The sequence below is a fragment of the Corvus moneduloides genome, chromosome 1 (assembly GCF_009650955.1).
Source record: "Corvus moneduloides isolate bCorMon1 chromosome 1, bCorMon1.pri, whole genome shotgun sequence".
Taxonomy (NCBI): domain Eukaryota; kingdom Metazoa; phylum Chordata; class Aves; order Passeriformes; family Corvidae; genus Corvus; species Corvus moneduloides.
The window spans coordinates 39,730,164-39,758,163 of record NC_045476.1 but is presented as its reverse complement, the minus strand read 5'-3'; the positions used below and the strand labels follow the sequence as shown (position 1 = coordinate 39,758,163).

The following is a 28,000-nucleotide window of genomic DNA, read 5'->3' as shown; positions in this document are numbered from 1 at the left end:
TGGCTATTCCTGCGCAGGGAGGAGCCGCTTCCCGCTGGGGAGGAGAGACCATGTGTGGGGCGGGAGGGGGTGAGGGAAGCGCCCGTGGGCTCCTCCTCTGGCGTCCATCCCTTCGCCGCCGCGGTGAGTGCCGGGGAAGGGCCGGGGCGCGGGCGGGGTGCCGGGGTGCGGCTGCGGGCCGGCGCCGGGAGAGGGCTGGCGAGTGTGAGCCCGAGTGTCTGCTTTCTGTAGAGCAAAGTTTCTGTGGTACCGCCTGAAAGGCTTGCGAGGTGGAAGGGGAAGGGCTGCGCCGCTCCTGAGCTGGAAACTTCGGGATTCCTGCGTGTTTCCTCAGGAGAGTCCCTCCCGCCCCGGGGAGGCGGCGGCAGGCGCTGACAGGGAGTGGGAGAGGGGACGGGCAGCAGCGCCCGCAGCTCCTCGGCGTGGGGACAACGCCTTCGGACGAAGCACAGCAGCGCTACCCGGCGTAAATGGTGTTCCAGACGCTGGCGAGGATGTGGTGTTCCTGAGGGCTGGTGGGGAAGAGTGGCGAGGTCCCACGGACGGAGGAGGTGGAAGGGTTGCATCGCTCCCCTCCTCCCCTGGCGGCCGCCTGTCCCGTGAGCGGCGGTACCGGGATACAATGAGCCATTCGCTTCCCGGAAAGCCGGAGCGGAGATCCAAATCCATGCGCGGACTCACGCGGCACGCGCTTAGGCCCCGGTGCTTCTCTCACTTAACGCGAAAGGAGCTGGGAGAGCGGGAGGCGGGAGCGGTTCGCAGGGCAGGATGGTGCCCCGTGGCCTGGCCGCGATTCTATCAGCTGCAACTTTTCCTTGTAGGATTCACTGCTGCTTGAATGTGAAAATAGTAAATGACAGTAGAAAAGCGGTCCCATGTTTATAGACAGCAGTAAATTGCCCCCTCCTCCTCTATCTCTTAACAACAACAACAACAACGACAAAAATCCACAAGATTTCTCTGATTGGAGAAAATTTCTTTGCTTTCTAGTTGTGGCTACTTATTATTTATTGATCTTTTCCCACCGGGAAGGAGTTATAAGGAAGCCACATAAAGTCTTTCTGGCAGGGGCTTCTTAATGCATCCAAACACTATATATAAAGTTCTCTTTCTATACAAATAGAATTAGGATACGTAGGAACAAAACCTGTGAGGGATGTGAATATTTCTGTCAAAGCCTGTGCCTTTTAAAGAAAAGCCTGCCATTTTACCAGATGGAGGCAGAAATAATTTCTTCTGTGTTCTTTTGTGTCTGTTGCTCTTCAAATAACTAGAGATGCTTACAGAAGTTTATGATACAGTCAGAAGAGAGAGAGGGGAGGGAGGGAGGAAAAACCACTGAAAGATGCTGATCTCCATGACCCCAGAGCGATGCAAGAGCACATGAGTTGTAATGGATTTACAGGAACGTGATGTTAACATATGGCTCCCTGGGCATTTATTGACATATGTAGCATGAGTGATGATAGTTAGAGATTGTGAAGTGGGGTGTGGAGTATGCTTTAATTTACACAAACAGAATAATTTAAGATCTGCACAGAGACTCCGTACAAGCTCTACCAATGCACTATTTTTGCTATAAAAATAAAAGGCTATTTTTTAGTACCTTTGGGAATACATTGCATTGCTTCTCATCAAACCGGCAGGCTTTTTGTGTAGCATATGTGCCCATTTGCCTCTGATCTCTGCATGTGTTTTACTGTTCTTGAACTAAGTAAAATAGCTGCTGTGTGGAAATAGGTGTCTTATTCACTCATTATAGTCAAAGACTGACTGCTGTTGCATGCATGACATAAGATGTGGAAAATTGGTCTCTTTCCTGTCTCTCCCCATGATAGCAAAAAGTTGAATTTATACTGACCTGATTGAGTCCAGATTACCAAGCACGGCAAAGTTTCCTGTTCTCCTCTTGCTGTAATGACTCTGTAGTGAGTAGCTGTAAAATAGCTTTTCTCAGGAAACAAATCTGACTTGGAGACACAAAGGGTACAGGGCTCCATTTCATGTGAAATGGAGCATTGTTTTCATACAGCCACCTCTGGAAGAGTAATTGCGTTTTGAATGCTATGGACAGAAGGCTTTGCTAGCGGGGACTCCACTAGCCCTGGGCTGGCACTCAGGTTTGTGTGTCTCACTGTTGCCCTGCCAGAGCTGGCTACTAGGTGCTGTGTAAATCCTGAAGATATTCCAGCTACTGGCTGCAGATAACTGGGTAAGTAGCACAGGACTTTATTTCACAGGCAATTTAGAGGAACTGTTCTTGTCAGAGTAGCAAGACTGCAGAAGAAGTAGTATTGACTGAGTTTTCTGCTCTTCAGAAATATTCTAGATTGGTCTCAAATCAGCTGCTTTAAGGAACAGTTGTTAATTAAGTTGCTCCTTGTATTGTCTTTACTGCATCATCCTACATAGTCTCCTTCGGAGCAGCCAGCTCAATAAGAACTCAATTCTCTAGCTGACCCAAAAGTGGAAATGTTTTTTAGCTAGTATGTGAGATCCTTCAGCCCCTTTATCTACAGCATTTACCTTTGACAAGACCTTGTTGCAATAAACCAGCACATTCTTTGCTGCCAGGGGTCTTGCAGCACTGCAAGTGGAACAGGCATAGCAGTTTTGTTAGAAGAGCAAGGAGATCTCAGTGAAAAGAGGATGTGAGGAGGGCAGGGCCAGGAAAAATAGAAATGTATATATGCTTGCACAATGCTGAGAGTAGAGGGAACTCAGAGGAAACACTAGACAAAAGTGCCAGTGCCTTCATGCAAAAGCCATCAGCACCACTGCTGCTTATTGACATGGATTGTACAAAACCTTGCTGGAGGCACTAATGCTTTTACTGTACCTCTTACTATGACAAATTTCATTTCCCTTTTTCATTTCCCTCCTTATTCCTGGCCTGATCCCCGTCTCACTTCCTCTTTCTTATTCTCAGTTACACAGGTTTATGATAGCATTGATTGCCACACTTACTGTTGCTTCTCACATCGCTTCAATCCCCAGCAACATTTCATTTGGCCAAGGCCCTGTCTTCCCTTTCTTCCCTTTCTTCTTGGCTTTTACAGCTGGTGGCTAAGCACTCTACTCTCAGGTTCTTTTTAATTCCTTCTAGTCTGTTTCCTGTCTTCTTCACCTGATGGACTTTGCTGTCCTCAAAATGGCTAACTGCATTTCCGCTCCAACATCATTGGCAGCCTCTTCAGTAAGTCATTGTTTTTTCCTCTTAGGAACAAGAAACCCATTCTGTTCCCAGATAGGAAGCTTTTCCCCATGAGTGTTCCTCCTGGTGTCTCCCCATACCAGACTCCTGCTTCACTCAGGTATCATCTGTCTTGCTGTCTCCATTCCTCCTTAGGTGTTCTGCTGTTTCAGCTACTCTGTCAAGCTTGCAAATCCTTCCCTTTTTCTTGCTCATTTCTCCAAATAGATGTGTTCACAAACTCTTGCTGTTAGAATAGGTGATCTGTTTTGACTGCAACTTGTAAGAGCCTTAAGGTGTGTTTCCTAAAAATTATTTTATTCACTTTAGCCCTTTTAGAAATGGAAGACAGTGCACTGAGGTGTCTCACGTTAATGTATGTCTCAGTCTTTTCTAACAGCATCCCCATTACTGATGCAACATCAGTCAGACGAATTGCACTGGAATTGAATCCAGCATCTGGAGGGCCCAAGATAAGGCAAAGAACGCTACATGCACTTTAGCAAGGAAGTGCTTTCAACAAGCTGCATAAGCACTTACCTTTAAACATACCAGATGTGTAACCTAGCGTTGTAAAACTAACAGATCCTTCCACAAGAGACATAGTAACCTTGTGTTCCCTCACTGAAAAAAACTCACATTGAAGCACTGTGGAAGCTGGGATTTTTTCCAGAAAGAGAGGTGATGGGCTTGCAGATAAGCTGGGGACCTCATGTTGTCACACATTGGCCTCATGTTTTAAAAAGCACCACCAAAAAAAACTCCAACAACACCAAGAAAGCCCTAGTGAAACAGAATCATATATGTCAAGTTTTTTCATACAGCTAGTACACTTTGCTATGAAAAAAATGTAGCAGGAAGTCTTTCTGTTCCAGCAACATTTAAAGTGTTCAGCTCTTCATCTGGTATGGATTTTCTTAGTCTGTGAATGGTGGAAATTTCCGTTTTTTCTTATTAAAAAGTACTAATGAAAAGTACTGCGTACTCCAGTACTGGATGGTGTGGGGTTTTGCATTAAATTTAATATTTTCATTGAAAATATCACTGAGTACGTCACCATGCACAGAATTCATATTTCTAGTCCTGACTTTGCTCCTTGGCATTTTTGTTCTTTCTCCTTTTCTCCCTGATGTTTAGCCTTACTTAATATTCCTTTTTGCTTGGTTTCTTGTTTCTCCATTCCCCTGCAGATGACCCTGTGTGAAAGGGAACATGCTCTGTCCTGCAGCATATGTATGCACACCCCTTCTAGTAGTAACCAGGATTTGTACTGACTTGGATGAAGTCAGATGCAGGGCAGACATCTTTGAGGCCTTCTGGTCATTCCATATTTTTCATGTTCTGTCCTGCTGCTGTATTTCTTCTTTCTTTTCTTGTGCTCTTTGTAGATGGAACTGAAAGAGTGAAGAAAATGCCTCTATTTGGTTTGTACACTTGACAGTGCTTTGGTTCATTCTTATGGTTTTCTGAATATTTGTCTCAGTTCTTCTTACAAAGTAGGAAGAAAGAAAATGCATTAGAATAATGTGGTCCTAGAACAACCAAAGCAAGCAGGGAATGTTGGGTGGATGCAGTATCTTGAAAGAACAGGGTTAATATTTTTACTGCATGTTTTAAGAGGATGCTCTCTCTTTAACTAAAGCCTAAAAAAGCCTTAGAGTAAGTGGTGTTTTCAACATGTTTGGTCTTCATTTATGGAATGAGCCTTCTTGAACAAAGAGATGTGCCAGTGTGGATTCTAGGAAGCTGAGTGACTCAGAAATCAGCCACTTCCTCGGGTGGGTCATCTGAATGGCGTAATGAAAGGTTGATCTGTCTGAGTAGATGCAGTCACTGGTGTGGTAAGAAATTCAGATCACTTGGTTACATTCCGTTTGTTTGAAACAGTTTTGCCGTTTTGGGAGTTGGCTGTGACCCAGAACAGTTATGCTGGGGATTTGCCGGGTCTCAGCCCTTGGAGAGCCCAACTCTTAATGCAGTTATCTGCATCCATGCAGGTCAGCAACCGTAAGCTGGGACCTATTGGGAAATCCGAGGAGCTAAGCTGGTTTGCCCTGCTGGTTTGAGTGTAGATAGTTAGTATCACTAAAATGCAGTAGCATAAACTATGTCTTTCTCCAGCATCAAGCAGGCAAAGCTTCACTGATGCAGACAGCAGCTTCTGGTATAGAAAATGCATAGAAGTGAGATTGTTCCAGTAGCAGGTCATTTAGAGTAATCTGTGAGCTGGCAGGGCTCAGTTACAGCTTGTCAGGGGATCTCTGGGGAGCATTTGAAAAAGTTTGCCATCACTGTGAATGTCTTGGGAAATTGTGAGAATTTTGTAGCAGCAGAGTTGGCACAGTTACAGATTTGTTGGAGGGGTGTGTCTTTTGTTTTTGTTGATATGACTGTAATCAGAATCTAAGAACATTTTTCCAGATATCCCTTGACCTGCTGAAACAACAGTATGTTTTAACTGTTACTGGGCGATGACAGTCATTTGTGTTGATCATGCAAATTCTCGTTGTCTCTGTGGAGGTGATTCAGTAGTGATCTTGGCAAAAAATTAGCTTCCTGCATGGGAAATCGTATGTGCAAGTTTGTACCCAGATAGTACCTAAAAGAGCTTACTGTTGAATTGTAATTACAATATAGCTTCATGCCTACTATATGGTAGACACATTAATTACAGTCACAAGAAGCCCTGCTTTAGTAATACAATAGAGAGCAGTCTGATCCTGATTCCTCTTGCTTTATGCCTGGTAGAAAAAGATAGGAATAAATGGCCGTCTAAAAAGATTTCCCAAGAAGGGGTGTGGAGAACAAGGGCATACACTGTGTATATATTTGCAGACAAGGAGAGAGCATTCATGCTAAAGAGTATGGTTTCAAAATAACATCCCTCCTGATGTTGGTGAATCTGGTGTCCTGAAGCTAAACTCTTTACCCTAGTTTAGCTAAAACTGCCTCAGAGTTCACAAAGCCTTGCTTTCAGGAATGGGTATTATATTGGCAGCACTTTGTACAGAGTCTCTTGCTGTAACAACGAAAAAGCAGAGTGAATTGCTACTATAAATTAATTCCTCCTACAAAATTAATTGCTAAGAAGCATAATTTTATTCCATTTATTTCCTTGTCCAGATTATGTCTGGACAGATGCCCTGCTTTGTCTACTGAAACATGAAAAGCTAATAAAAAATATTAAATGATGCACTAGGAACAGGCAGTTAATAAAGCAGACGCCAGTGGTGGTATTTGAGGCAAGCTACAGTAAAATACTGGTACAGGAGGGAGACTGCCTGTTACAGATATTTTATTTTTCAAAACCTGAACAAATAAATGGAAGTACCTAAGGAAGAAACCTTATAAAAAAGTTGGCCATGATACTACACAGAGTTTGGGAGTATTCTGTGATGTCTAATTGGAGGATGTATGTGCATAGAATAAGGTTTAAACTGAGGTTCTGTACAATTACTTTTTGCAGGCTCGGTGATGTGAAGGACAGATTTCTTGTTTGCCTGAAGTTAAATTCAAGCTGACCTGTCACTACAAATGGACAGTTGGTCAAAGATGAGGCTTGGTGGAGCAGTTTCTTGGTATCTCAACTATGGAAGGCCAACTTTGTGCTAATGTGGATATTTCTGTGAAAAAACCTCCAGGAGCAAGCCCTCAATCCTTCATTGCTTTGCTGAAGGTTCACCGAGAGCTTCTGGTTGGTAGGATCCGAAACACACAGTGTTTGATTGATAACTTGATGAAGAATGACTACTTCTCTGCTGAAGATGCAGAGATCGCTGTCCAGTTTCCTACTCAAGCAGATAAGGTACAATTTTTTTTTCCTCTAGCCAGTGAAGCTTTTGGTTACTTTCAGTTTGTCACCAGATTTTAAGGGTTTATCTGACAATTTTACATCTAGTGTATTTTCTAATCTTGGTTATTTTGGAGTTTTCCCATCCCATTCTTCCTGGATGAGCATCTCCAGCACATCCCTTTCCAGCACTGCTGGCACTGCTGGTAATGCCCGTTGGCAGCTGTAAGAACTAGCAGGGTGATATTTGCTGTTTTGTCCCTCCCAGCTGCAGCTTTGTCCTCTGATAAAGCGGTGGCCACATGGTTGTTAGAGTATAGCAAGGAAAATCTGCTTTAGGATGCTGTGGGACAGATCATCCTGCTTTAGGAGAGACAGAAATGAAATGTTGTTTTAGAAGTTAGTGATTGCTTGTTGTCTGTATGAACACCTTCCTTTCTCTTTAAAGATCTATGTACATTGTAAATGTTTCTATGGAAAATTGATGTGTCCTGGCATATTTGAGTTTTTAATTCATCTTCAAACATCAGTAGCAAAAATTATTTCCTGGTCTTTCGTTAGGAGAAAATTACTGTGTATGCAGTTGGTCTTTGCATCATAACTTGAAACAGCTGAGGAGATTGTTTCCCAGACCAACCAGTCATGCAGCTTCAGAGCCCTGTCACAGTTAGGGGCAGGCAAACCATAAAAAATTCAAAGACCTTGGACTTCACCAACAGTGCAGATTTTCATAAAATAATCATTCTTGCTGGCATGTTGAAATGGTAACACAGTGCTCACACTGTGTGTAGGGTCAAAGCTGAATAAATGCACACTGTATGATTATCTCAATTTCTTGTTGTTCAGCATAATATGCATGATTGTACCAAAGCTGAGGGGGAGGCCATGCATCAGGAGTCTTAGCAGAGACAGAGGGCAGGCCACACTAGTGTAAGTGAAGTGGACTCTGTGGGAGCTTCTTTGGAAGGCATAAAGTTGCTTTTTAGAGCATACAAATTGTCACAAAAAGCTCCATGTGTTTGCTGTGCTGCACGTAATCATCATCCTGATTTAAGCTCACAAGAGACCAGTCTCTGGAAACCCTTTGTGTGGTTTAGAACTGCATTCTTCATTCATTTCTAGCAAGGGGATCCTGACATTCAAAATGTGCCCCTAGATGATTGCTCTGTCTTGCAGAGGGTTTTGTACTAGGGCTGCCTTGTACTGGTGCACAGAGATCACCCTCTGCCTTGCCTGTGGAGGTGACACTTCGTGCTGAACTGCTCCAGCCACTGCCTGGTAGCCATTAGTTTTGGTAACAGCTGCAGGCAGTGGGGCCATTGTACAGAGAGAGCCTGAAGAACTGAGTTGCTGTGTTGGAAGGAAAAGTTGTAGGGTTTTGGCTCAGCGTTAAGATCCAGGGACAGATTCAGCCTACCCTGCTCTGGACCTGGCTGGATCCTGAGGTAAATCCAAATGTGACTGGAGTACTTACAATACAGGGGGTGAATTTACGGCACTGACAAACCACCTCTATTTTCATTTTAACCAGCACAGGATTTAAAATACACTATCTAGCCAAGCTGAGGAAATCTTTTGGGTTCCCTCTTGAGGAGTGGTATTCATCTGTTTTGTTTCTGGTTGATACATGATTGAGCTGCAAGTTCAGACCTTAAATTGCAGAACCAACTCTCTTGCAACATTCAAACACAAGCATCAGTTGAGTTTTGTGTTGGTTCAAATTCAGAGCTAGATTTTGATTTCACCCTTTTGAAGCAGCCACTTTGATTTTGGCCCCCTGCTCCAGTCCAGAAAGGATCCTAAAGCAGTTAACAAGTGTTACTATGATAAAATGCTGTGTATCAGTGATTTTTCCCATGGTGTTTCTTCAGGTTCGCAAAATTCTAGACTTGGTTCAAAGCAAGGGAGAAGAAGTTTCAGAATATTTCATCTATGTCCTGCAGAAAGTCACTGATGCTTACTATGAACTTCAGCCTTGGCTGGATGAAATAGGTTATGAGCCTTCAGAGAGTATTTGTAGTAAACCTGTGGTAAATACAGATCCAGGTAAGGTCATGCTTCTCTATCCCTTCCCTTAGAACTGCCCTGCTATGTAGGAAGCTCCAACCAGGTGACAGAAGAGTAAGAGTTTAGACAGGCACAGCCAGGGAAAATAACTGTGTGCTTGCTAGCAGTGGTGGCCAAATTAAAAGGCACACTGTGTAACACAAGGGTGATGTTGATAAATTACATCCTGTTTTGTTAAACTCAGGTTCTTTCTGCATTTGTTTGTGGATATATAACACAATGGCAGAACCACCTTGTACCAGCTGTAGTATTTTCTAGGTCTCTACTACAATTTATTAGCAACACTGTGGTGTTTTGGCAATGGACTAGCTAGTATTTCATGATGAGAACAGTCAAGCAATGAGGCAGGTTGAGCAGAGAGGCTGTGCAGTCTCCATGCTTGGGGGTTTTCAAGATCCAACTAGACAAAGCCCTGAGTAACCTCATCTGATGTCATAAATGATCCCATTCTCAGCAGGAGGTAGGACTAGACCTTCTGGCATCCCTTCCAACCAGAATTATTCTGTCATCCTAAATGATGATTTTTAGCAATCCTAAAAATCAGAGTTTAAGTATTGCAGAAATTATTTCCTCTGGAGAGGTTTTCCCATACTACATAAATATAATTTGTCCCGATCTGAAGCAAAATTTCTGTTGAAAAACACAAGCCAACGTTGCGCAATAACTGAGATTCTTATTTTTTGTTGTCATCTTAAAAAAAATCTTTTGAGGTGCCTGGCACTTTGTTTCTAAAATGCATGGCTTCTATTTACAATATAAATGACCAAAGAAGTTAGGAAAGAATAACTACCTACCTGATAGAACTGCAGGTAGCATATGAGTACAGTGAAATCAGTGGCCAACAACTCCTACAAGCCTTTGCAGAGAGTTAAGCAGCCTTTAACAAAGGGTCAGGGGCTTGGCTTTGAGTCTCAGCTGAAGGATAGCAGCCCCTTAAACCAATGCAGCATCAGTACTGGCTGCCAGGAAATGGTGGCTCACATGTGACCTTTCTTTAGCACCTGAATTTCCCAAGTGAGTGATGATGGCAGCACAAATAGAATCAATCTGCCAAAAAATCCTTTTCACATTAGAATTACTTTTGTTTATTACCCCCTCTGAGTTCTCAAAGGGGTGGGTCATTGTATACATAGGTTTTTAAATAATAGTCTTTTTAGTAATAGTTCACTGTCTTTTTAGTTAGCAGGTATTGCCAGAAACTCAGACATGAACTGGGACGGGACTCCAAGTTTGTTATGTTGTATGCTCAGAGGGAGGAGATGCTGCTTGAAGAAATCTACTCCAACAGTATAATGGAGCTGGTCAATTTTAACAATGAGAGTCTTGGCCAGATGGGTCAATTAGAAGCCCTTTTTGATGATGCAGTCGGGGTAATTAATGAAGATGGAGAGACTGTTTATGTTTATGGTGATGCAGGAATTGGAAAATCCATCTTGCTGCAAAAGATACAGAGCCTTTGGGCCAGAAAAGAATTGGACATAGGGGCCAAGTTTTTCTTCCGTTTTCGGTGTAGGATGTTTAGCTGCTTCAAGGAAGATGAAGCCATATGTTTGAAAGACCTGCTCTTCAAATATAATTGCTACCCAGACCAGGACCCCACAGAAGTGTTCCATCACATCTTGCAGTTCCCTCATACAGTTCTTTTCACTTTTGATGGCTTTGATGAGATCTATTCCAACTTTGATCTCAGCAGTGTACCTGAGATATGCTCACCCAATGAACCCATCCACCCCCTGGCACTGCTCGTAAGCCTTCTCAGAGGAAAGCTTCTTAAGGGATGCAAGAAAATTCTTACTGCCAGGACAGGAACTGAGATCCAAAAAAATATCATTAGGAAGAAAGTGTTCCTCCGTGGTTTCTCCAAGAATAACCTGAAGGAATACACAGCTATGTTTTTCAGAGATGAGCGGCAACGAGCACTGGTATCAAACCAGCTGGAAGCTAACCCAAATCTCTGCAGTTTGTGTTCAGTGCCTTTATTTTGCTGGATTATCTTTAAATGCTATGAACACTTCCATTCCATGTTTGACAACCACGAGCTTCCAGACAGTTCCGTTACATTGACAGATGTATTTTTGCTCATGATTGAAGTCCACTTGAACCGATCTGTGAAAACAAGTTTGCTGAAGAACAGTATCAGGAGCCAAGCAGAGATGTTCAAATCAAGAAAGGAAACTCTTCTAGCTTTGGGTAAAATGGCATACAAAGGGATGGAGAACTCTTTCTTTATCTTTGAGCAAGAGAAGGTCTCATCAGCAAACATCTCTGAAGAAGATTTGCAACTGGGCTTTCTCAGGACAGTTAAAAGTTACAGTGGCTGTGACAGTCAGGCCACTTATGAGTTCTTGCATGTAACCCTTCAGTCTTTTTTCACAGCATTGTTTCTGGTTATTGAGGAGAAGGTGGGTGCCAAGGAATTACTTGAGTTTTTCAATGAATGTTCTTCCTTTGAGACTGCCCAGCCTACTTGCCTTCGTATCCCCTGGTTGAAGAAACGTATAGCAGGGGAGAATCCTTTCCAAAATAAAGAACACTTTAATTTTACCAACATGTTTCTTTGTGGCCTACTTTCTGGATCCAAGCAGAAGCTCTTCAGACATTTAGTTTCGCCTGCAGTCATTAAGAGGAAGAGAAAAACACTCATGACGTACCTTGCGGAGAGCATGAAATCCCACCTGAAAGGCTTCACTCGGTCCAGGCTTACGAGCTACAATCAGGTGCAGGTGCAGCCCAACTTTGTGTGGATGCTGAGGTGCCTGTACGAGACGCAGAGTGAGAAGGTGGGGAGGATGGCTGCTCGCCGCATGCATGCCAACTACATCAAGCTGACCTACTGCAACGCCTGCTCTGCCGACTGCAGTGCCATTTCCTTTGTTGTGCACCACTTCCAAAAGCGCCTGGCTCTGGATTTGGACAACAACAACATCAATGACTATGGAATAAGACAGCTGCAACCTTGTTTCAGCAAGCTTGCAGTGATCAGGTAGGAGTCTCTGTACATAACCAGGTCCTTGCTTATCCTTCATTTATTCCACAAACTGGTAGGTTGAAGGAATTGATCTCGGAAGTGGAGAAAGATGAGGATTACTGCTGCTGGAAATTAATGTTTCATATCTTCTGAAATCTTTGTTCATTTAGTCACAGGAGCAGGGATAAGCTGTGAATTTGGAAACCAAAATGGAAAGGGTGGTAAGAAGTCCTTAGAAGCACAGACTGTTTAAACCTGTAGGTTTAGCTAGCTCCATCTCAAATTGTTTTGTCTCAGAAGAGGATTTTTATGAGAGAAAGTGCTTAAGGGAAGAAGGAAACAGAAGGGCACCCTCCATTATCTGAAGATTGCCTGAGGCCATCTCTGCCCTTGGTCATAAGGGGTAAGGAAGGATCTGCTGTTCACAATAACCGTTGATCCAAAGCGCTGAATTTCTTGCTTTTGCATCCTGCCAAAATGTCTGGCTTTCATAGGACAAAAGCTATCACATAGTAGTCCATGAAAGGATGTAGTTGACATCTTCAGATGTGGTGTTTCACTGAGGTGATGTGAAGGGAGAACATGGCTTGGTGTGAACAGGGAGAACTAACTCCACCTCTAACATCTCAGGCCAGATTGTTTCACCTCCATCCCTTTGAGGTTGTGCCATGTAGCTATATCTTATTTGTCCAAACATTTAGGTGCAGAAAATCGGGAACTTCATATATATCTTTTTTAAAGCTTCTTCAGCCTCATGAGAATGTTTTTTTAGCAACTGGATTTATTCCTCCTCTTTGGCTGCACTCTGCATTGTTTTCCTCTAGGAATAAATCAAAGCAAGTGACACTTGTTTTTTTTCCAGTTATTTGCAAATTGACCTCCCAAGAGAAAGCAATAAGGAAACTCCTGGGGAAAATGCATAAGTATGTAAGACAAAACAAAGAAGAAAAGGCCAGCGTTTCATTCTTTGTGCCTATCATGTGATCATGCCATACGCAGTGTGGTCTTAACACCATTCCCAGCACCAAAACAGTCTTTTAGGCTGCCTTTTTGTCTTTATGGATCTCAAGATGCTGGGACATTCATTTCTAATAAGCAATTTCTGCAGGTTAGGAAATGTTTCCAACAGCTTAACCATCCCTTTCAAAGAAGCAGACTGTTCTGACCTGTAGAAATTGGCTGATTTCTCCTGTGTGCTAGTGCATTCCAAAGGGATCAGGTTGCTAACTTGCAAAGGCTAGGGAGGCTGTTGGTGATAAGGGACTCTCAGCAGGAAAACATCAGCTACTGAATTTGTGTACCAACTAAATGTGGTCAAAATGCTTTCATAGGAACAGCTTTACCCAGAAAATGCAATTCATGGCAATTGGAATGCTTCACTTGAGCCTGTCCCATTTAGTGAAGGTGAAAAAGCTTGAGAAGTTACAAAAAAAAAAAAAAAAGCATCAACAAAAACTACCCACCTCCAAACAACAGTGAGAAGTATTTTCATTCTGTGAATGACTGACATTGATTTGTTTCATGTCTGGCTGGGACAATAAAATTAGAAACATCTAGCACACCCATGGGACCACAGTTCTGTTTTCTGGCCAGGGCTTTTCACAACCTTTCTTTGGTGAAGCCTGAATGTGTTGTGACTTTCAAGATGCCTGGCTTTCACTACGTACTCAGAGAGAACATTGCAAGACTAGTAGTTTGGACAGCTTGCTTTTGCTAGGGTGTTAAGCAAACTTTCTTCCTGGAATCACAGTAAGCACAGGAAGAGGGTGAGATGTTTATCTGGTGTCTGACTTCCTACATTTTATTGTTCTCAGTTCTGTGGACAGCTTCCAGAGCATTACCTAGGAGATCCGGGGTTTCTGATTTTTATCGGTTTTGGAGTGAGCCATATAAAGCTGAGCTCACATTTCCCTTAACAGCTTTTAATATGTGGCATAAGGACCTTTAAAAATATCAGAGGAAAATGCATAGGCCTCCAGTCATGTGTTAACTCATGGGTTATGAACACTTGTAATACGTATTGATTCAGACTTTTCCTTCCCTTCTTTCCAGGCTCAGTGTAAATCAGGTCACAGATCACGGCGTAAGGATCTTGTATGAAGAACTCTCCAAGTACCAAATTGTGTCTTTCTTGGGGTATGTACCCAGCTGGGAGCAAAACACTCAGCAGTGATACTAGAAAATGAAACTCCAATGCTGACAGTACTGACACAGCAGAGGTGGGGTAGAAACTACAGTTACCTCCTCATTTAAGCACAGCAGCTTTTTGTGTCAGAAATTATGCTGGAACAGTTCACTGGGACACGGACCACAGCTTCCTCTCCCATCACTCTGCCTCATGGGGTGGCCTCCTGCAGGCATCAAACCCTTCTGTGACACAGTGTGGACCACTGTCAGGTTACTGAACTGTGTGGGCATGCTAATTTTATACCAAAAGCCTTCTGCTGTGGAAGGGAGAGAGTGCAAGCAACAGAGTGTGTGTAGTTACAGCCTTCTGTTTTCTGTGCTGTAAACTGATTTATTTCCACTATGCAAAGCAGATACAGCTTCATAGAGACTGGTGTCAGGAACATGCAGTTTCAAGTGTCATGTTCATGATACCAATTTCTTTCAAGAGCTTAATTAGTTCTTAATGAAGTTGAAGCTGGAAGGCACATTAGCTCTGACTTCCTGCTCTTGGTTAAGTAGCTACATAAAATGACTTTTTGAAAGGTGAACTTGAATACCAAGAATAGCTTTTTTTTTCCAGTGCCCTAATGTAAGTACAACTGCTCAGATATCTGCTCTTCAGTAATATTTGCAAGGGGATTTTATGACTTTTAAAAGACCAAAGGTACATTATGGTGTTTTCTCTTTTGACTTATCTTCTGGCAGTATTATTTCTGTATGAGCACAGGAATAAAGGAAAGCTTTGTTTGCTTGTGGAGACCATTTATTTTAAAAATTATATAAATATTCATGATTTGCAGTCTGGTCTCCTTATATTTAAATCTAGCCCATCACAATATGAATTATGTATCAAAATAGAAATACAAGCAACTGTGAATATGTACAAAGCCGTATAGAAAAGATAGATGCTATGTGTGCAGCATAAAACATTCAGGTTGTAAATATTTAACAGCAGTAATAACCTATTTTTACCAATGTGATTTTTCTTTAAGCTTATACAACAATCAGATCACCGATGTTGGAGCCAAATATGTTGCAAAACTGATTGAAGAGTGTTCAAGCCTGGAATATGTTAAGTATGTTGGATTTTTTTTCCTTTCTACAGTGTCCTAATTAAGGTAAAGCAACTTGAAAGGGGAGGGAGAGTAGAAAAAAAGACAAAAATTGTATTTGAAATATAATATAGGTTACAGTTGTATTTTTTTTTTTTTTGCAGTAGTCTAGTAGTGGATGGTAGCAGGTGAAGTTATTGAATCCATAGTTTTTTCTGGAATATAGTAGTGAGTTAAAGGAGTGCATGAGACCTGTTCTTTACCTAAATCCAGTCCGAGCACCTGAGCGAGGCTGAAGTTGTGCATGGACCTTGCTGCTGCTTCCTGTAGGCAAATTCCCTTGGATATAGTACCAAGCTTTTTAGTGTCTGATCTTTTATGGGCCACTGGGGTCAGGCTGTGCTGGTGTCATACCTCAACTCTGGAATTCTGCAAATTCACCTGGTGAGTTATTCCCTTTAATTCCTGGAACTTCCCCAGATAAGAGGGTCTGGCCATGCACATTGGTTGGACATAAAGGTAGATCATTAACCAGCGGTTTGTTTGTGACCGTAGCAGAAACCAGAGGTAACTGCAGCAATGTCAGCCTTTGGTAGGAACATAAGAACAGGCAGCCAGGGACTCATAGGTTCTAGTCCTTGTTCTACCACTGACTTGGTCTGAAACCCCACTATAGCCACATCCTTCCTACTTGAAATTTTTGCAGAATTTTGAAACCCAGGAGCATTTCAGTCCTTTCACTGCTTTGACAGTGTTTTGCTTATTTAATGTAGCTTTCACAAAAAAGCCTGTTGAAAGATGGTTACTTTCAGGCTGCACAGTAACCCTAGAGGTTATTCTGAGATAGAGTGCCCGTTCATGTGCCCGAAGTCAGCCAAACAAGACATTTTTATGTAAATATGGTGGCTTGGGGGGGTTGGGGGTTTGGTCTGTTCTTTAAATCAATCTATATGCAATTATCTCTCCCTTGAACTCCAGCTATTTGATATCCACAGAGGACAAAAGTAGAAATTTGTGTAAAATGCCAGCCGGAGACTGACTGCTGCACTGAGCTATGCCACTGCCTAGAGCCTGTGCTTACAACAGAAAGACTTGAAATTATTGCAGTCTGCTTATCAGCTGCAGTCTCCTCTGGAAACACACAGTCAAGAAATACTCTGTTCCCTGTGGCATCATGAAACATGCTGCATATAATTCATGAGCTCTGTAGCAATTGGTGAGAATTATATTACAAACAAGGCCGGGGTCCTTGCCTTGAGGATCAGTTCCTAAAGCTCATTTCTAACATACTGAGCACCAAACCCAAGACTCTACTGTAATACTTCTGATTTGGAGGGCTGACATGCAAAATATGCAAGAGACAACATAAAATTATGTCTTTTAGTCAAAGGTCAAGTGCCTGCAGTATTTTTTTACTCTGAGTTAATCTTTGATAACTGCAGGTAGCCTTCAGAGTTAATTAGCCTTAAATACTTGTGTGGCTTTCTGAACTGGTGTTGTGATAGCTGCACAGCTGTAAGTGATGCACCTCATCAATTTATATATTTTGTGCAGAATAGGAGCAAACAAAATAACAAGTGAAGGAGGGAAGTACCTTGCCCAGGCCATCCAGAAGAGCAAGACAATGTTTGAAATCGGGTAAGTTCAGTGCTAAGGAGCAGAACTTAGGCTTGATCTTGGCAAGGCACCTGTAAATCCCTTAGGATTCCTTTTTTTCATGCTCCCCTTCTCTCCTCCTGCTATTCCTTCCCTCCTCAACAGCAGCATTAGAGCGAACGAGTGTAGAAGCACAGCCACATTTTCTTCGTTTCCGTGGAGGGCTGCTTTGTTGTTCTTCAGTTCACACAATGTTTGGTTTGTGCTTTGGCATCTGTTTTTTTCTTTTTCACTGTTCTGACAGAACCTTAAAGGAGAGACAAGCAAACAAGAGGACAGTAAAGCTAGCCACTTTCTTTATGGCAGCACAGCTCCTCTAGAGATACTTGGTTATTTTTAAGTCTGGTTTTATGACAACTGGCACAGCACCTAGTTATTGAGTGTCATTGTTACAACTGTCAGACCTTCTGCATCACATCCTGATAAAGGTGTGAGCTGGGAGAATAAAAAGGAATTCATATCATCCTTTTCTCTTAGTCTGTCCCTAACTGCAGAGTCTGCTATTATTGGAGAGAGGTCTGAATGTACTCCAAACCTTTAGTTCCTGCCCTCTTTCTCATGAAAGGTGCTAGGTTTGATTCATTTTATTTATTTTTCCCCCCTTCTGGCAAATCCCAGTTTCCTCTTTTCACTCTACAGGAGAACATATTTCTTAAAATTTAGTCCTTCAATACATGGAATGAAAACCTCTGCTTGGCCATTGTGAAAATCACAGTAGGTGTGAACATGAAAATCAGATTTGTACAATCAGATTTTTGGCCTTTAATTTTGTTGTTCTACAACATTTCACCAGTACAGTGAACAACCTGCACACTGCCATAGAGCTGGGTCTGCTGTGCTGTACTTGCTGTAATTTCAGTGAAAGACTCCTATTTTCTCTTGTGGAGGAAATTATCACTCCAAATGGATTTAGGATAGCTTGGACAGAAATGTTTAAATAGCAAACTGCACTGGGTCTGAAGGACAAGGAAATTCTGGGGAACTTACTGGAAGTCCGTGTGTTTAGATACCACAGAGTTCAATTGATTTTAAAAGAGCTGCCAACTAATTACCCGTAAGATGAGTGTGGCCCTGAGTCATCAAGCCAGGGTCCCTGTAAAAAACCCAACATCTTAGACCTCAGTAGAGGTGTTTTCAAACCTTATAATACAGGGTGAGTTTTCAAAGTGGTTAGTCTGCATAGTAAGGATTTGACCAGATACCTGTGGTCTCTGATCAAATCTCTCCAGCTTGTAGCATGTTACCTTCTCTCACAAAATAACCCTTTGTGTAATCAAGGGTTGTTTTGCCATTGGAAATACTATTCCTTACCAATGTGCAGCAAGGTGATCCTGAAAGCACTCCTGCTGCAGCAGCCTGTCTCCTAGAGCTGACTCTGTGCTGTGGCCTGAGGGTACTGGTGAGTCAGCCGAGGCTACTGGTGTGATGTGCAGGGAGTGGAACATACCTGCCTCAGTGGGGAGGGTACCTGCCAGGCTTCTCACAAGCCTGAAAGACTGTGAAGTAATCAGGAAGGAGGGGAGGGGGGGGGAGAGGAAGAGAGAGAATGCATTGCCAAGAGTCAGTAGGGCAGCACAACTGATATCTCCTATTCTCTCTTCACTAGGATGTGGGGTAATCAAGTTGGAGATGAAGGAGCAAAGGCATTTGCAGAGGCTCTGAGGAACCACCCCAGGTTAACAAATGTGAGGTAAAACACCTGCAGAGCCAGGCAGCTCTGTGTAGTGCTGGCTTTTCCATCCTGCTGTGAAGCAATGACTCTTCTCACCAAGTGTTAGCTTGGAATACCATCTGATATTGGAGCCTTTGCTGTGCAACCAAGAGGTCTGTGGTGCAAGCAAGAGGCCAGACTCTGTCAAAAAGCCCTGTGTAGCCATTAGGCAAGTTAAAAATACCACAGAACTGGCATCCTTTCCTCTGTCTGCACCTCCTCCCCTCATGCTGCACAGAGTTCTGGCATTTGTGAAGGCACATGGTCAGTGGGTGCCATTTTGATCTGGGAGCATTAGCAGAAGGAGGCACCAGCTGTCACAGAACCGGGTTCCCAGTGAGCTCCGCGTTAACAGTTTCTATTGAGAAGGTGCAGCAACTCTTACCAAAGTACTTTTTAGGCCATAATGTGTTTGGGTAGGGGCTGAGACATTCTTATATTTGGACTCATCCTGTACTTCAGTGGAGCTACACCACCACACATTCAGTGCTAGTGAGATGTTGTCCTCCCTGGAGTTCAGGGATGGATCTCAGACCAGCCTTCTGGAAGCCATAACACGGGTGAGGTTGGAAGCACAGCAGAAGGAGAAGTCAGCAGTGTTAAACAACCCATTCCCTGCCAGACTTTCAAATGCTGGCTGGGAATTTAAAGATTTAAAGATATTTTGGAGTCCCTCCACACAGCTGGAGCACTGGGTTCATGGTGACCCTTTCCATTTGTCTCCCAGTTCCACTGGCTTCCACGGTGAGGGAGCAGACAAGGCTCCTTAGTTTCCCCACAAGGTGGCACATGGCAATAGTTTCTTCAGAAATACTTTGGGAGTTCGGGGATCTCTGGAGAGTTTATTGCTGCCACTTCACATCCGGGGATTTCAGAGCTGGTGCCTTGTCCTCTTTTCTGCAAGCAAGTAGTCAAGCTTAAAAATTAAAAACTGAACAGGTGCAGTGACCTAGATATATTTAAACTTAAAAGCCATCTGAAATAGCCATCTTCCCATGATTGCACAGTCCATCCAGGACACATCAGACTTGAAAGAAAACATTTTGAACTTGAATCGGAGCTCAGGGATTCTCAGACAAGAGCAAGTATGCTGATGAATGTGTTTGCAAAAAGAAAGAGGAGTAACTGTGCTGTCTTGAGCTCAGGTTTGCTGGCACTTGTGCAAAGTGAATCCTCTGCTCTGCAGTGTACTTGCTCTTGGCTTCATTTCTTATCTCCCTCTGGTTAATCTTGCTCCATGATTTGAATTCATAGTAAGCACCTGTGGTAGCTTTGTGTGAAGACCAAGGGTAGATAAGCCCTACTACATCAGTTTACTTTATTTGCCATTTTTAGGCCCACGATGGACTGAGAATATTCAGTTTAAGCTGAAGCTAGGCGGGTCTCATGGCAATACATACTTGTGCCATTGCTCTGCTTGGTTCCCCTTTCTACCTTTTCTGAGGCCTTGCATTATTTTGAGGGGGGAGATGCTTTTTGAACTCTGAAAGCCCAGAGCATAACTTTAACTGGATGATTTTCCAATGTCGATTCAAAGAATGAAGGGCAGACTAAGAAATGTTTGTGGTTTGTAATGGAAAGCATTTACAAGCTCATCTCTCCATACACAACAGAAGGTATTGTATTTGGAAGAAGAATGAGGTATTTGGATGCCTGAAGGACTTAAAGGACAAAGTGCCCTGTTCATACAGGGATGACAAATGCATGTAAAAACCTGTGTACTGCTAAGCACAACTCTTTGTTCTTGTTAAAAGCCTTGACTCTCAAAATTACTGGGTGCAACTCTGCTGTCAGCCCCAAGAGCACAACTCACTGACAGCAAACTTTATGGCCTGTATGATAGACCTGCACTCAGGCTGCAGCCTGTGAACTGCTCTCATTTGTAAAAGTCGTAAGGACTCAGTGGTTTGTGAAGCGTGTGGGCCTTTGAAACACACATGCTGAACTGTACAACTGGGAAGCAGATCATCCAGAATATTCACTTGTATTTGGCAGTGGGAGAGCCAAGTGGTGCTGTTTCCTAGACATTTGTATCTTTACTTCACAGTCTCGCATTCAATGGCATCACGACAGAGGGAGGCAAAAGTATTGCTGAAGCCATGCAACACAACAACTCCGTGAGGATATTCTGGTAATTGACAATGTGGTCTCTTTCTCCTCTTCTTCCTTTTCCAGAGCAAAATCTTGTTTTATTTCCTCCAATCCCATCGCCCCTCCTACTCTCCCCTCTTCCTTCTCTCCCTCCCCTCATCCCCTGTGCTTTCACTATCAGCAAGTTATAAGATACCCTTTGGAAGAATGTGGACATGAGTAATGGATCAGCAGCATGTGTCCTTTGGGATGCATTCCAGTGACCCAGTGTCATGCCTTGCTCTGCTCCCTCCATCTTGCTTTCCCCATTTTCTCTCACTTCCATCATCTGAAATCAAGTTCTTTGTCCTCAGTTTTTGCACCTCTTCAGTGTTGTCTGTACCTTTTCCCACTACACCTCATCCACCTTTTTGACACTAAAGCATCATGAGAAAGTATCACTAGAACATTGCTCAGAGAAATAAAGATCTGATACTCTTGTGTCTTTTACCTCCAGGGCTTCTCTTCAATATCTCTTTGTGTCCAGCCTTTACAAATTGTTCAGGGCAGGAACAGCACATCCCCCTTTGGCTGTCTAAAGCTAAGTCACAGACAAGCTGCAAAAACAGGGGGCTGAAAAATAATTATAACATCCTAAGTGAACATTTTCTCTCCCACTTAGGTTGACTAAAAATGAGCTGGACGATGAAGCAGCAATGAGTTTTGCAGAGATGCTGAAGGTCAACAAGAAGCTGGTGCATTTATGGTGAGTTACATTCCACAGTGGCACAGGCTCTTTGGCTCTACATTAAAGCTTCACCTTCCAAGTGTATGTAGGTCACAGTAAGAGCTTCTGTGCATGGTCTGGATGCAGCTGACTGCTTGTAGACAGTTGTAATGGGAAGTTAATAAAGCTGCTATCTAGCATTTGGAACCTGCTTTCATACAGGGAAAAGTTCAAGCTGTTTCTGGTAACTTTCAAACTAATGATTGATTTCATCTCTTGTCAGGGGAACAGTACCAGCCTCAAAATCAAAAGTTTCAAAAAAACCCCTAAAACAACCAAGCAGACAGCTAGAATAGAATAAGGTTATTACAATTCTTTCTGTTTATCATCATACTATGAAAGTAGCTGTTCAACCAAGAACCTACATGACAGACACTTTAATACATGTCCCATTTGCCTGATGCTTTCTTTTAGGGCTAGCAATACACTGATGCAAGACACTCATCTCCAAGGCATCAATCCCCAGGAAACCAGGGATTATTTCTAGCAATCACAGTGAGACTTGTTACACTTCTAAGGAAACATAGTGTTGGCATTTCTAATCCAGAGGTTGCCAATGGATGGGGTTGGGCAGATGTGAGCTGTAAAAAAAATAGCCATCCATTCATTTGAAGTGATCAAGGGAACATCAGACATGGAATGGAGTCCCTTTACACTCTTTACAAACACTTGGCTGACCACACTCCAGCACACTCCCTGTATTAATCCTAGTTCCAGCCCCTTAGGAAGCATGCTGGCTGTCACGGGTGCCAAGTACTCGTAGCCTCTTTGGAAAGCAGCAGAAGCTGTGGTGCCCATCACCCTGAAAATGAAAAGGCGGTGGGGGAAGCGCTTGATTTCTTTGTGCACAGCTGCAGATATAATTCACTGAGCAGTTTGGCTTGAATTCATAATAAAACTTCCCCCAGCCAAAGCAGGCATAGTAATCGAGATAAATGTCTTTGCCATGGCTCAGTATTGTCCAAGGGTTTCTCCCAGTGGACAAATTTATATCCTACTTTGTTGATTACACCAGTGGATTCCTCCAAAAGGTGGTGACCTATATAGATAGTTGAATTTGAGGCAGAGTTAAAGTCTTTTTCCAGTAGCTGAAAGATTCTACTGGATCCCTTTGCACTTTGATTCATATACCAAGTGCAGAAACTCCTTCAATGGGAGTGCCTCCTTCCCTCCCTCCCTAAGAGACTGTTCAATGCACTCCAATTTTCAGTCTCATCCTGAATCCTGAGGGATTCATGCAACCGGTCACATGGAATGGTACAGCTATGGGGCTCAGCATGGTAGACTGAAAGGTGAGTATTGAGTTAGGCTAGGCTGATGAGTATTTTTATACTCATGCAGATGAGTGGCCTTTGTTCATCTTTAGCTAGTGGGATGGTCTACAGTGGTTAATAAGAGTTCCCTACTGCTTCATCAGTTTCACTGCTTGAGGATCTTACGTATCTTTTTTTCTTCCCTAAATTCAGATGAGACATAATTTATAGCTGGTAAGTTGGCTTCACTGGGACTTGCACCTGCTCATACCAGAGTCAAAATCAGTGCTTTATTTTTCAAAGATCTTGTTGGTCTGATAAGCAAGACTGGAGGACTTGGCAGCTGCTGCAACAGGCAGCCTCTAGATCATTCCTGCTAAAACACTAGGCCTACACTGGGCCTGTACATCACTTAAAAACGTCTCACAGTCTTCTTAGTAAGAAAGCAGAGCTAAGAGGTTTGTCTGTCTCTGTCCAAATATCACAATCCCATACCACTAGTGAACAGTTCATAGCAGAAATTTGTCAGCTGTGTAATTAAAATGCTCAGTATCTCCAGAAGGCAACCACATGCAAGATTAAAAGGAAAATATTAATACTCTGAGCTCTCTGAAAGTGGGACATTTGACCAATACTGTGTACCATTCTTGCAGATAAAGTCACAGGAATTTTCTTGTGGCAGACAGCTTTGCTCCTTGATGTCAAGCTGATTGTAGGTTGTGCATGTGCTGCTAATTAGTTTGCATGTTAGATTGACTTGAAATGCTTTTTTTTTAGGCTTATCCAGAATCAAATTACAGCCAAAGGGGTGAAGTGCCTCAGTGAAGCTCTCAAGGAGAACACGACTATTCAAGAAATCTGGTAAAGGTCCCTTTCTCAAAGGCTCACTTTGTAAACTTTCTTTCCCTTTAAAACCCTGCTGGCCTTACTATTTCCCAGCCTAAAAAATTCAGAGCAAGTTTATGTGAGGCAGGGGTTGTAGTTCCAGCTGTGGATTTCAAACAGGTAAAAATCCACTGCCACTGAAACATTTCCTTGTGTGTTCTGAATGTCAGGCAGTTTTCTTAGTTCACATCTGTCTGTACCACTGATTTGCAGAACGTGTGTGTTTGCAGAATCAGGGCCTGAATTTATAGACCAAGTTTTGCTTGTCCTGTTGTTTTTATTTTAAGCTTCTGAACATGTTCATGCTTTTCAGCACCTAAGTGCCAACAAGCAGGAGATGGTTGGTTACCTTTAATCAGCATTACTAGTCTGGTTCATAGAATTTGTGCTTGGATTTTTTTAGGTGGTGCTCCAAACACACTGAAAGTGCTAAGCTACAAGAAGATTAACTTTTTGTAGGATTTGTTTGCTTTAGATAAGGTGGGCATCACATAGTCACACGTGTACATTTACGGCAGAAAGCCAAATACCACATTCCTTCCCTCACCTCAGGGAGCTCAGGAGTCAATAGAACTGAGCTGGTTTTAGCACTGCTGCTTTGTTATTGAACATGAAATTTATTTTTAAATATATGTATTTGTTTTAGTGAAAGGACACTGAATCCTTGCTTAGAAAGACAGTGACTCACTGTCTGACTAGTGTGTTCCCTGGAGATGTGGAAGAGGTACTTTTTTCAGAAGCCACTGTCAGCTTTCGTCTACAGAAGAGGCATCCATTCCCCCTCAGATCGTTCTGAATCTTCAGACTGAAATCTGTCTTTTGATTCTGGCCTGAATGTTCAGAGGCATTCATTAACCCAAGTAATTTCGTAAATCTGAATGGTTTAATGGATTTCAACATTTCTGAGAGCAGCACTTAACCAGGCTGTTCATTTTCAAGGGTGTAAGTACCAATGTAAATTATGTGGCCAGAATTGAAAATTTTGCTGTTGGTCATTTCACATTAATAATGCCTGAGTACTTCACAGAATTTTCTTCCCATGTTGTCATGGAAGACACAAAATGCTCTGGAGACTTTAAATGTCTTTAAACCAGCCCACTGCATGGGAAGAACCTTTGTCAGCTATGTGCTGCTTGCTGAAATGCAAACAGCTGGGTTCCCAACACCGAGTTCAGTTACTGGAGCTTAGGTGTGTGTTCAGGTTTTATTTCTGAGGGAGAAGCCTTGTTCCTCGGATGTGCAGTGGGAACAGCAGTGCTGTATCTGGCCTGCCTAATGCCCATTCCCAGTTGTGTGCCCTTGAAGCATGCAGCCCACGTGGCATTGCAAACCTCTGCACCAAAGCCTTGGGAAAATAGAAGATGGGGGACAGTCACTACCTTACTTTCACATCCCTTTTGTTTTACTCCTTCAGCTTGAATGGGAACCTGATAAGCCAAGAAGAGGCCAAAGCTTTTGAAAATGAAGAGCGGATCATTTGCTTTTGAATGAGGACTTCCCCATTTCGCCAAGTTTGTGTTATCAAAAGTTACTCCTACACTTGGACTGCAGAGTTTATAAAGGCATAAATCTACAGTGCTCATGGCAGGAGAGAGATACACAATAAGCTACCTTTGTATGAACACACCACACTCCCTCAGCTCCATCCCTTACCCTGCCTGTTATTCTTAATCCTTTTGGTGAATGGGAAGTTTCCTGGGTAAATAATTAATGTTTGTTCGGTGCTTTGAAGATGAAATGCAAAGTGTTAACAGACTAAATCCACTGGCAGGTGTATGCATTTTGATAACTGAGTTTAGATTTATTCTGTACAGTGCTGTAAATAATCTCTTAACTTATTTATATACGTAAATAAGGACACACACGTACATATGCAAGAAAGGGTGCAAGATGCACAAACTCCACCTGCTCAGAGTATTGCCTGCCTCAGAACTGAAAATGAATATACACAGCTTTACCAGAAACAGTATCTATAGTCGTTTCTTGGTGTCAGTGTTTTGAACGTAATTCCTTCTTCCTGCCTAGAAATTAGGTCCATATTTCGCCACTGACTACAGGCAGTGTTGTAGACACTGCTTTTTTTTGTTGTTGGGTTTTTTTGGGTGGGTAGAAATGGATGCATCAGGCTCAGATTACTTTCAGTAATCTTTTTTTCCCGTATCAAAGCAAATCCATCTTCTTCTGTGCAACCAGAAGTCCTTACTGCCATCACTGTAAAACCGTAACACCAGCAGTAAACCACTTCTGCTTCAAATTTCCAGAGGGCTGCATGGAAACAGCTACCTCCTGTTTCCACAGTGTTTATTCTGGGGAGGGGGTCTGGAGAGAAATGTGAACAATTAATTAGCAGGCTGTTCATTGCCTTGGCTCCTGGCCTAGACACCATGCTGGTGGCACTACACCAATATCACATTGCCCAGCATCAGTGGGGAGAAAGGACGACTGAAAATCAACTGCGTCACGTAGAAATCCCTTCTCCCAGCAACAGGCAAGCACACAGGAGGATTGAGATTGGCTTGGAAAGCTTTTAGTCTATGCTTGAATCAGTGGCCAGAGCAAGGCAAGAGGCAGTAGTAATAGTAAGGACCAGCAAGAAAACATTATCCTTCCCCAAATGATTATTGTTTAGGGAGTGTAACTTTAGATGCTTTAAAAGAAACCAGTTTGCACAGGAGTGGCTTATTTTTTATTTTTGATAATCAACAGAGTTGATTATTTTTTCTGGGAGCTTTATAAACTCAAACTCTACTCCACAGTGTAGGAACATAAAATGGAAAAGCGTGAGCCATTTTCCTTCCTTCTCCCATGTTACCACGCCCCTCCCCCCCCCCCCCAAAAAAAAAGCTTTGAGAAGCAATTCTCCATTTGCTGACTAACCCACAAAACCTTGGTAGGCTGGAAGAAGAATCTCCAGTTAAAATGCCAAACCAGTAAACCCTCACTTTCCCATCTCCCAAATCTGCCCCATGAAGCAAAGAAAATGCTTGCTTTGCAGGTCAGAACTTCTCCATTTCCTGTGTGGTAGCAGACCTTTCCCAGCTTTCAATTCTGTCTATTCCCCTCAGCTCCCTAACACATTTTAAAGTACTCACAGGGCTTCTGACAAAACACATTTAAAAATACTCATAGGGCTTCTCACAAAACCTGAAGTTATAAAGAAAAAAAAGGGAAGAAAACCAACTTAGTTATTTTTCCATGGCTTTTCCTCCATGCCTGTGGTTTCAACACTGATTTTTCGCAGGGAGACAGATGAGGTTTTTCAACCATGACAGAGGGAACTCAGCTAACTTGAATGATTTCTGCACCTGAGCCATTTGTTTACTGAAGCAAAAGAGCACACAGTTACAGATGAGCTGGATTTCAATTGCCAAAACATCTGCCAAAGCAAAGCCTTTAAAGACTTCTCAGTGACTTTTACAAATCAGAGACTCATGCACCTTGTCAAAGTGTGTTTTGCCAGCCTACTCTGATGGAAGGGAGAAGATACTGGTGTAAGGAAGGGCCTTCACCAGAGGTATCATGTGCCTGTGTTTGAGGAAGTGTGCTCCTACTTTGCCCTAATCATGGAATTATTTGCTCATTTACCAGGTAGAAAATGTATTTAAAGCTACAGTTCCTGTCCTCATTTCACTAATTGACTAAATTAGCTCCCCCCAAGCTTTCCAGTGCAGTCAAATCTGCCCCTTTTTTGGGCTAGAGCAGCCTTTGGTGTTGTTTGTAGTGACAAGCTCAGCAAATCTTGTTCCATACCTGGCTTTTACAAGCTGGGCATCCAGGGGGTGTTTTCAGGGACAGCAGCATTTATGGGGCTGAAGCAGCTACATGCAGCCTCAGGGTAAGTGGTGGCAGCATCAAGCCCAGCTCCATGTAGGACAGGGTTTGGCACTGATGACAGTGCCAGAGACAGAGCCAGTCACAGCCACTCCTTTCAGAGGTGATTTTGGGCAGCAAACACTTGTTTGGACTGGGCTGAAGGTCTGAGCACAGCTCATTCTGGGTTTGTCCAGCCTGAGGGGTTTCATAGCATCCTGCTGCTCCCAGCTCACCCAGAGCAGGGGGTCTGCGTCACAGAGCACATCACAGCTCTGGGAGTCATGCTGAGCTAACTGGTTGCTGCTCTGGGAGCAGCCAGATGTCCCTTGTTCCTCAGCACAGCATTTCTGGCTGAAGCTCTTCGTAGTCTTAGCAGCCTGTTTGCAAGGGGCATTGGAGCAACGCTTCTGCAGCTTGCAGTGAGAGCCTTGTTTACTCAGAGACAACTGTAACTTTTTTAAGACTTGTTTGTAATTTGCTGAAGCCTTCTCTGTACACTGCATCATGTTTTTCCACTTGTCCACTGTGATAATAAACAGCTTTTTAAAGAACAAGCTGCCTGCAAGTGCTTGGGCTCTGCTGAAGC

At 43.0% G+C, this 28,000-nt stretch overlaps 1 protein-coding gene across 8 annotated transcripts; it reads left to right on the top strand.

Annotated features, from left to right (window-relative positions):
• Nucleotides 1-39: 39 nt before the first annotated feature.
• On the top strand, nt 40-27,964 carry NOD1 (nucleotide binding oligomerization domain containing 1). Of its 8 annotated transcripts, none has more exons than XM_032107018.1 (12): nt 40-123; nt 6,660-6,998; nt 8,855-9,029; nt 10,230-12,033; nt 14,071-14,154; nt 15,180-15,263; nt 16,794-16,877; nt 18,502-18,585; nt 20,654-20,737; nt 21,359-21,442; nt 23,494-23,577; nt 25,016-27,964. In XM_032107018.1, exons 2-12 carry the CDS (start codon nt 6,783-6,785, stop codon nt 25,086-25,088), a joined length of 2,856 nt encoding a protein of 951 aa, XP_031962909.1. In that variant the 5' UTR covers nt 40-123; nt 6,660-6,782; the 3' UTR covers nt 25,089-27,964. The 8 variants fall into 8 exon arrangements, 7 of the variants coding, with proteins under 7 accessions (XP_031962909.1, XP_031962963.1, XP_031962935.1 ...); XM_032107044.1 differs by lacking the exon at nt 40-123 and adding an exon at nt 161-466; XM_032107026.1 differs by lacking the exon at nt 40-123 and adding an exon at nt 161-817.
• Nucleotides 27,965-28,000: the final 36 nt, after the last annotated feature.

Bases quoted from the DNA above. Each gene is read 5' to 3' on its own strand.
- NOD1 (XM_032107018.1), top strand. From the start codon at position 6,783: ATGGAAGGCCAACTTTGTGCTAATGTGGATATTTCTGTGAAAAAACCT. The intron at 12,034-14,070 runs GTAGGAGTCTCT...CCTTCTTTCCAG, and splicing joins AGCAAGCTTGCAGTGATCAG to GCTCAGTGTAAATCAGGTCA. The intron at 14,155-15,179 runs GTATGTACCCAG...TTTTTCTTTAAG, and splicing joins CAAATTGTGTCTTTCTTGGG to CTTATACAACAATCAGATCA.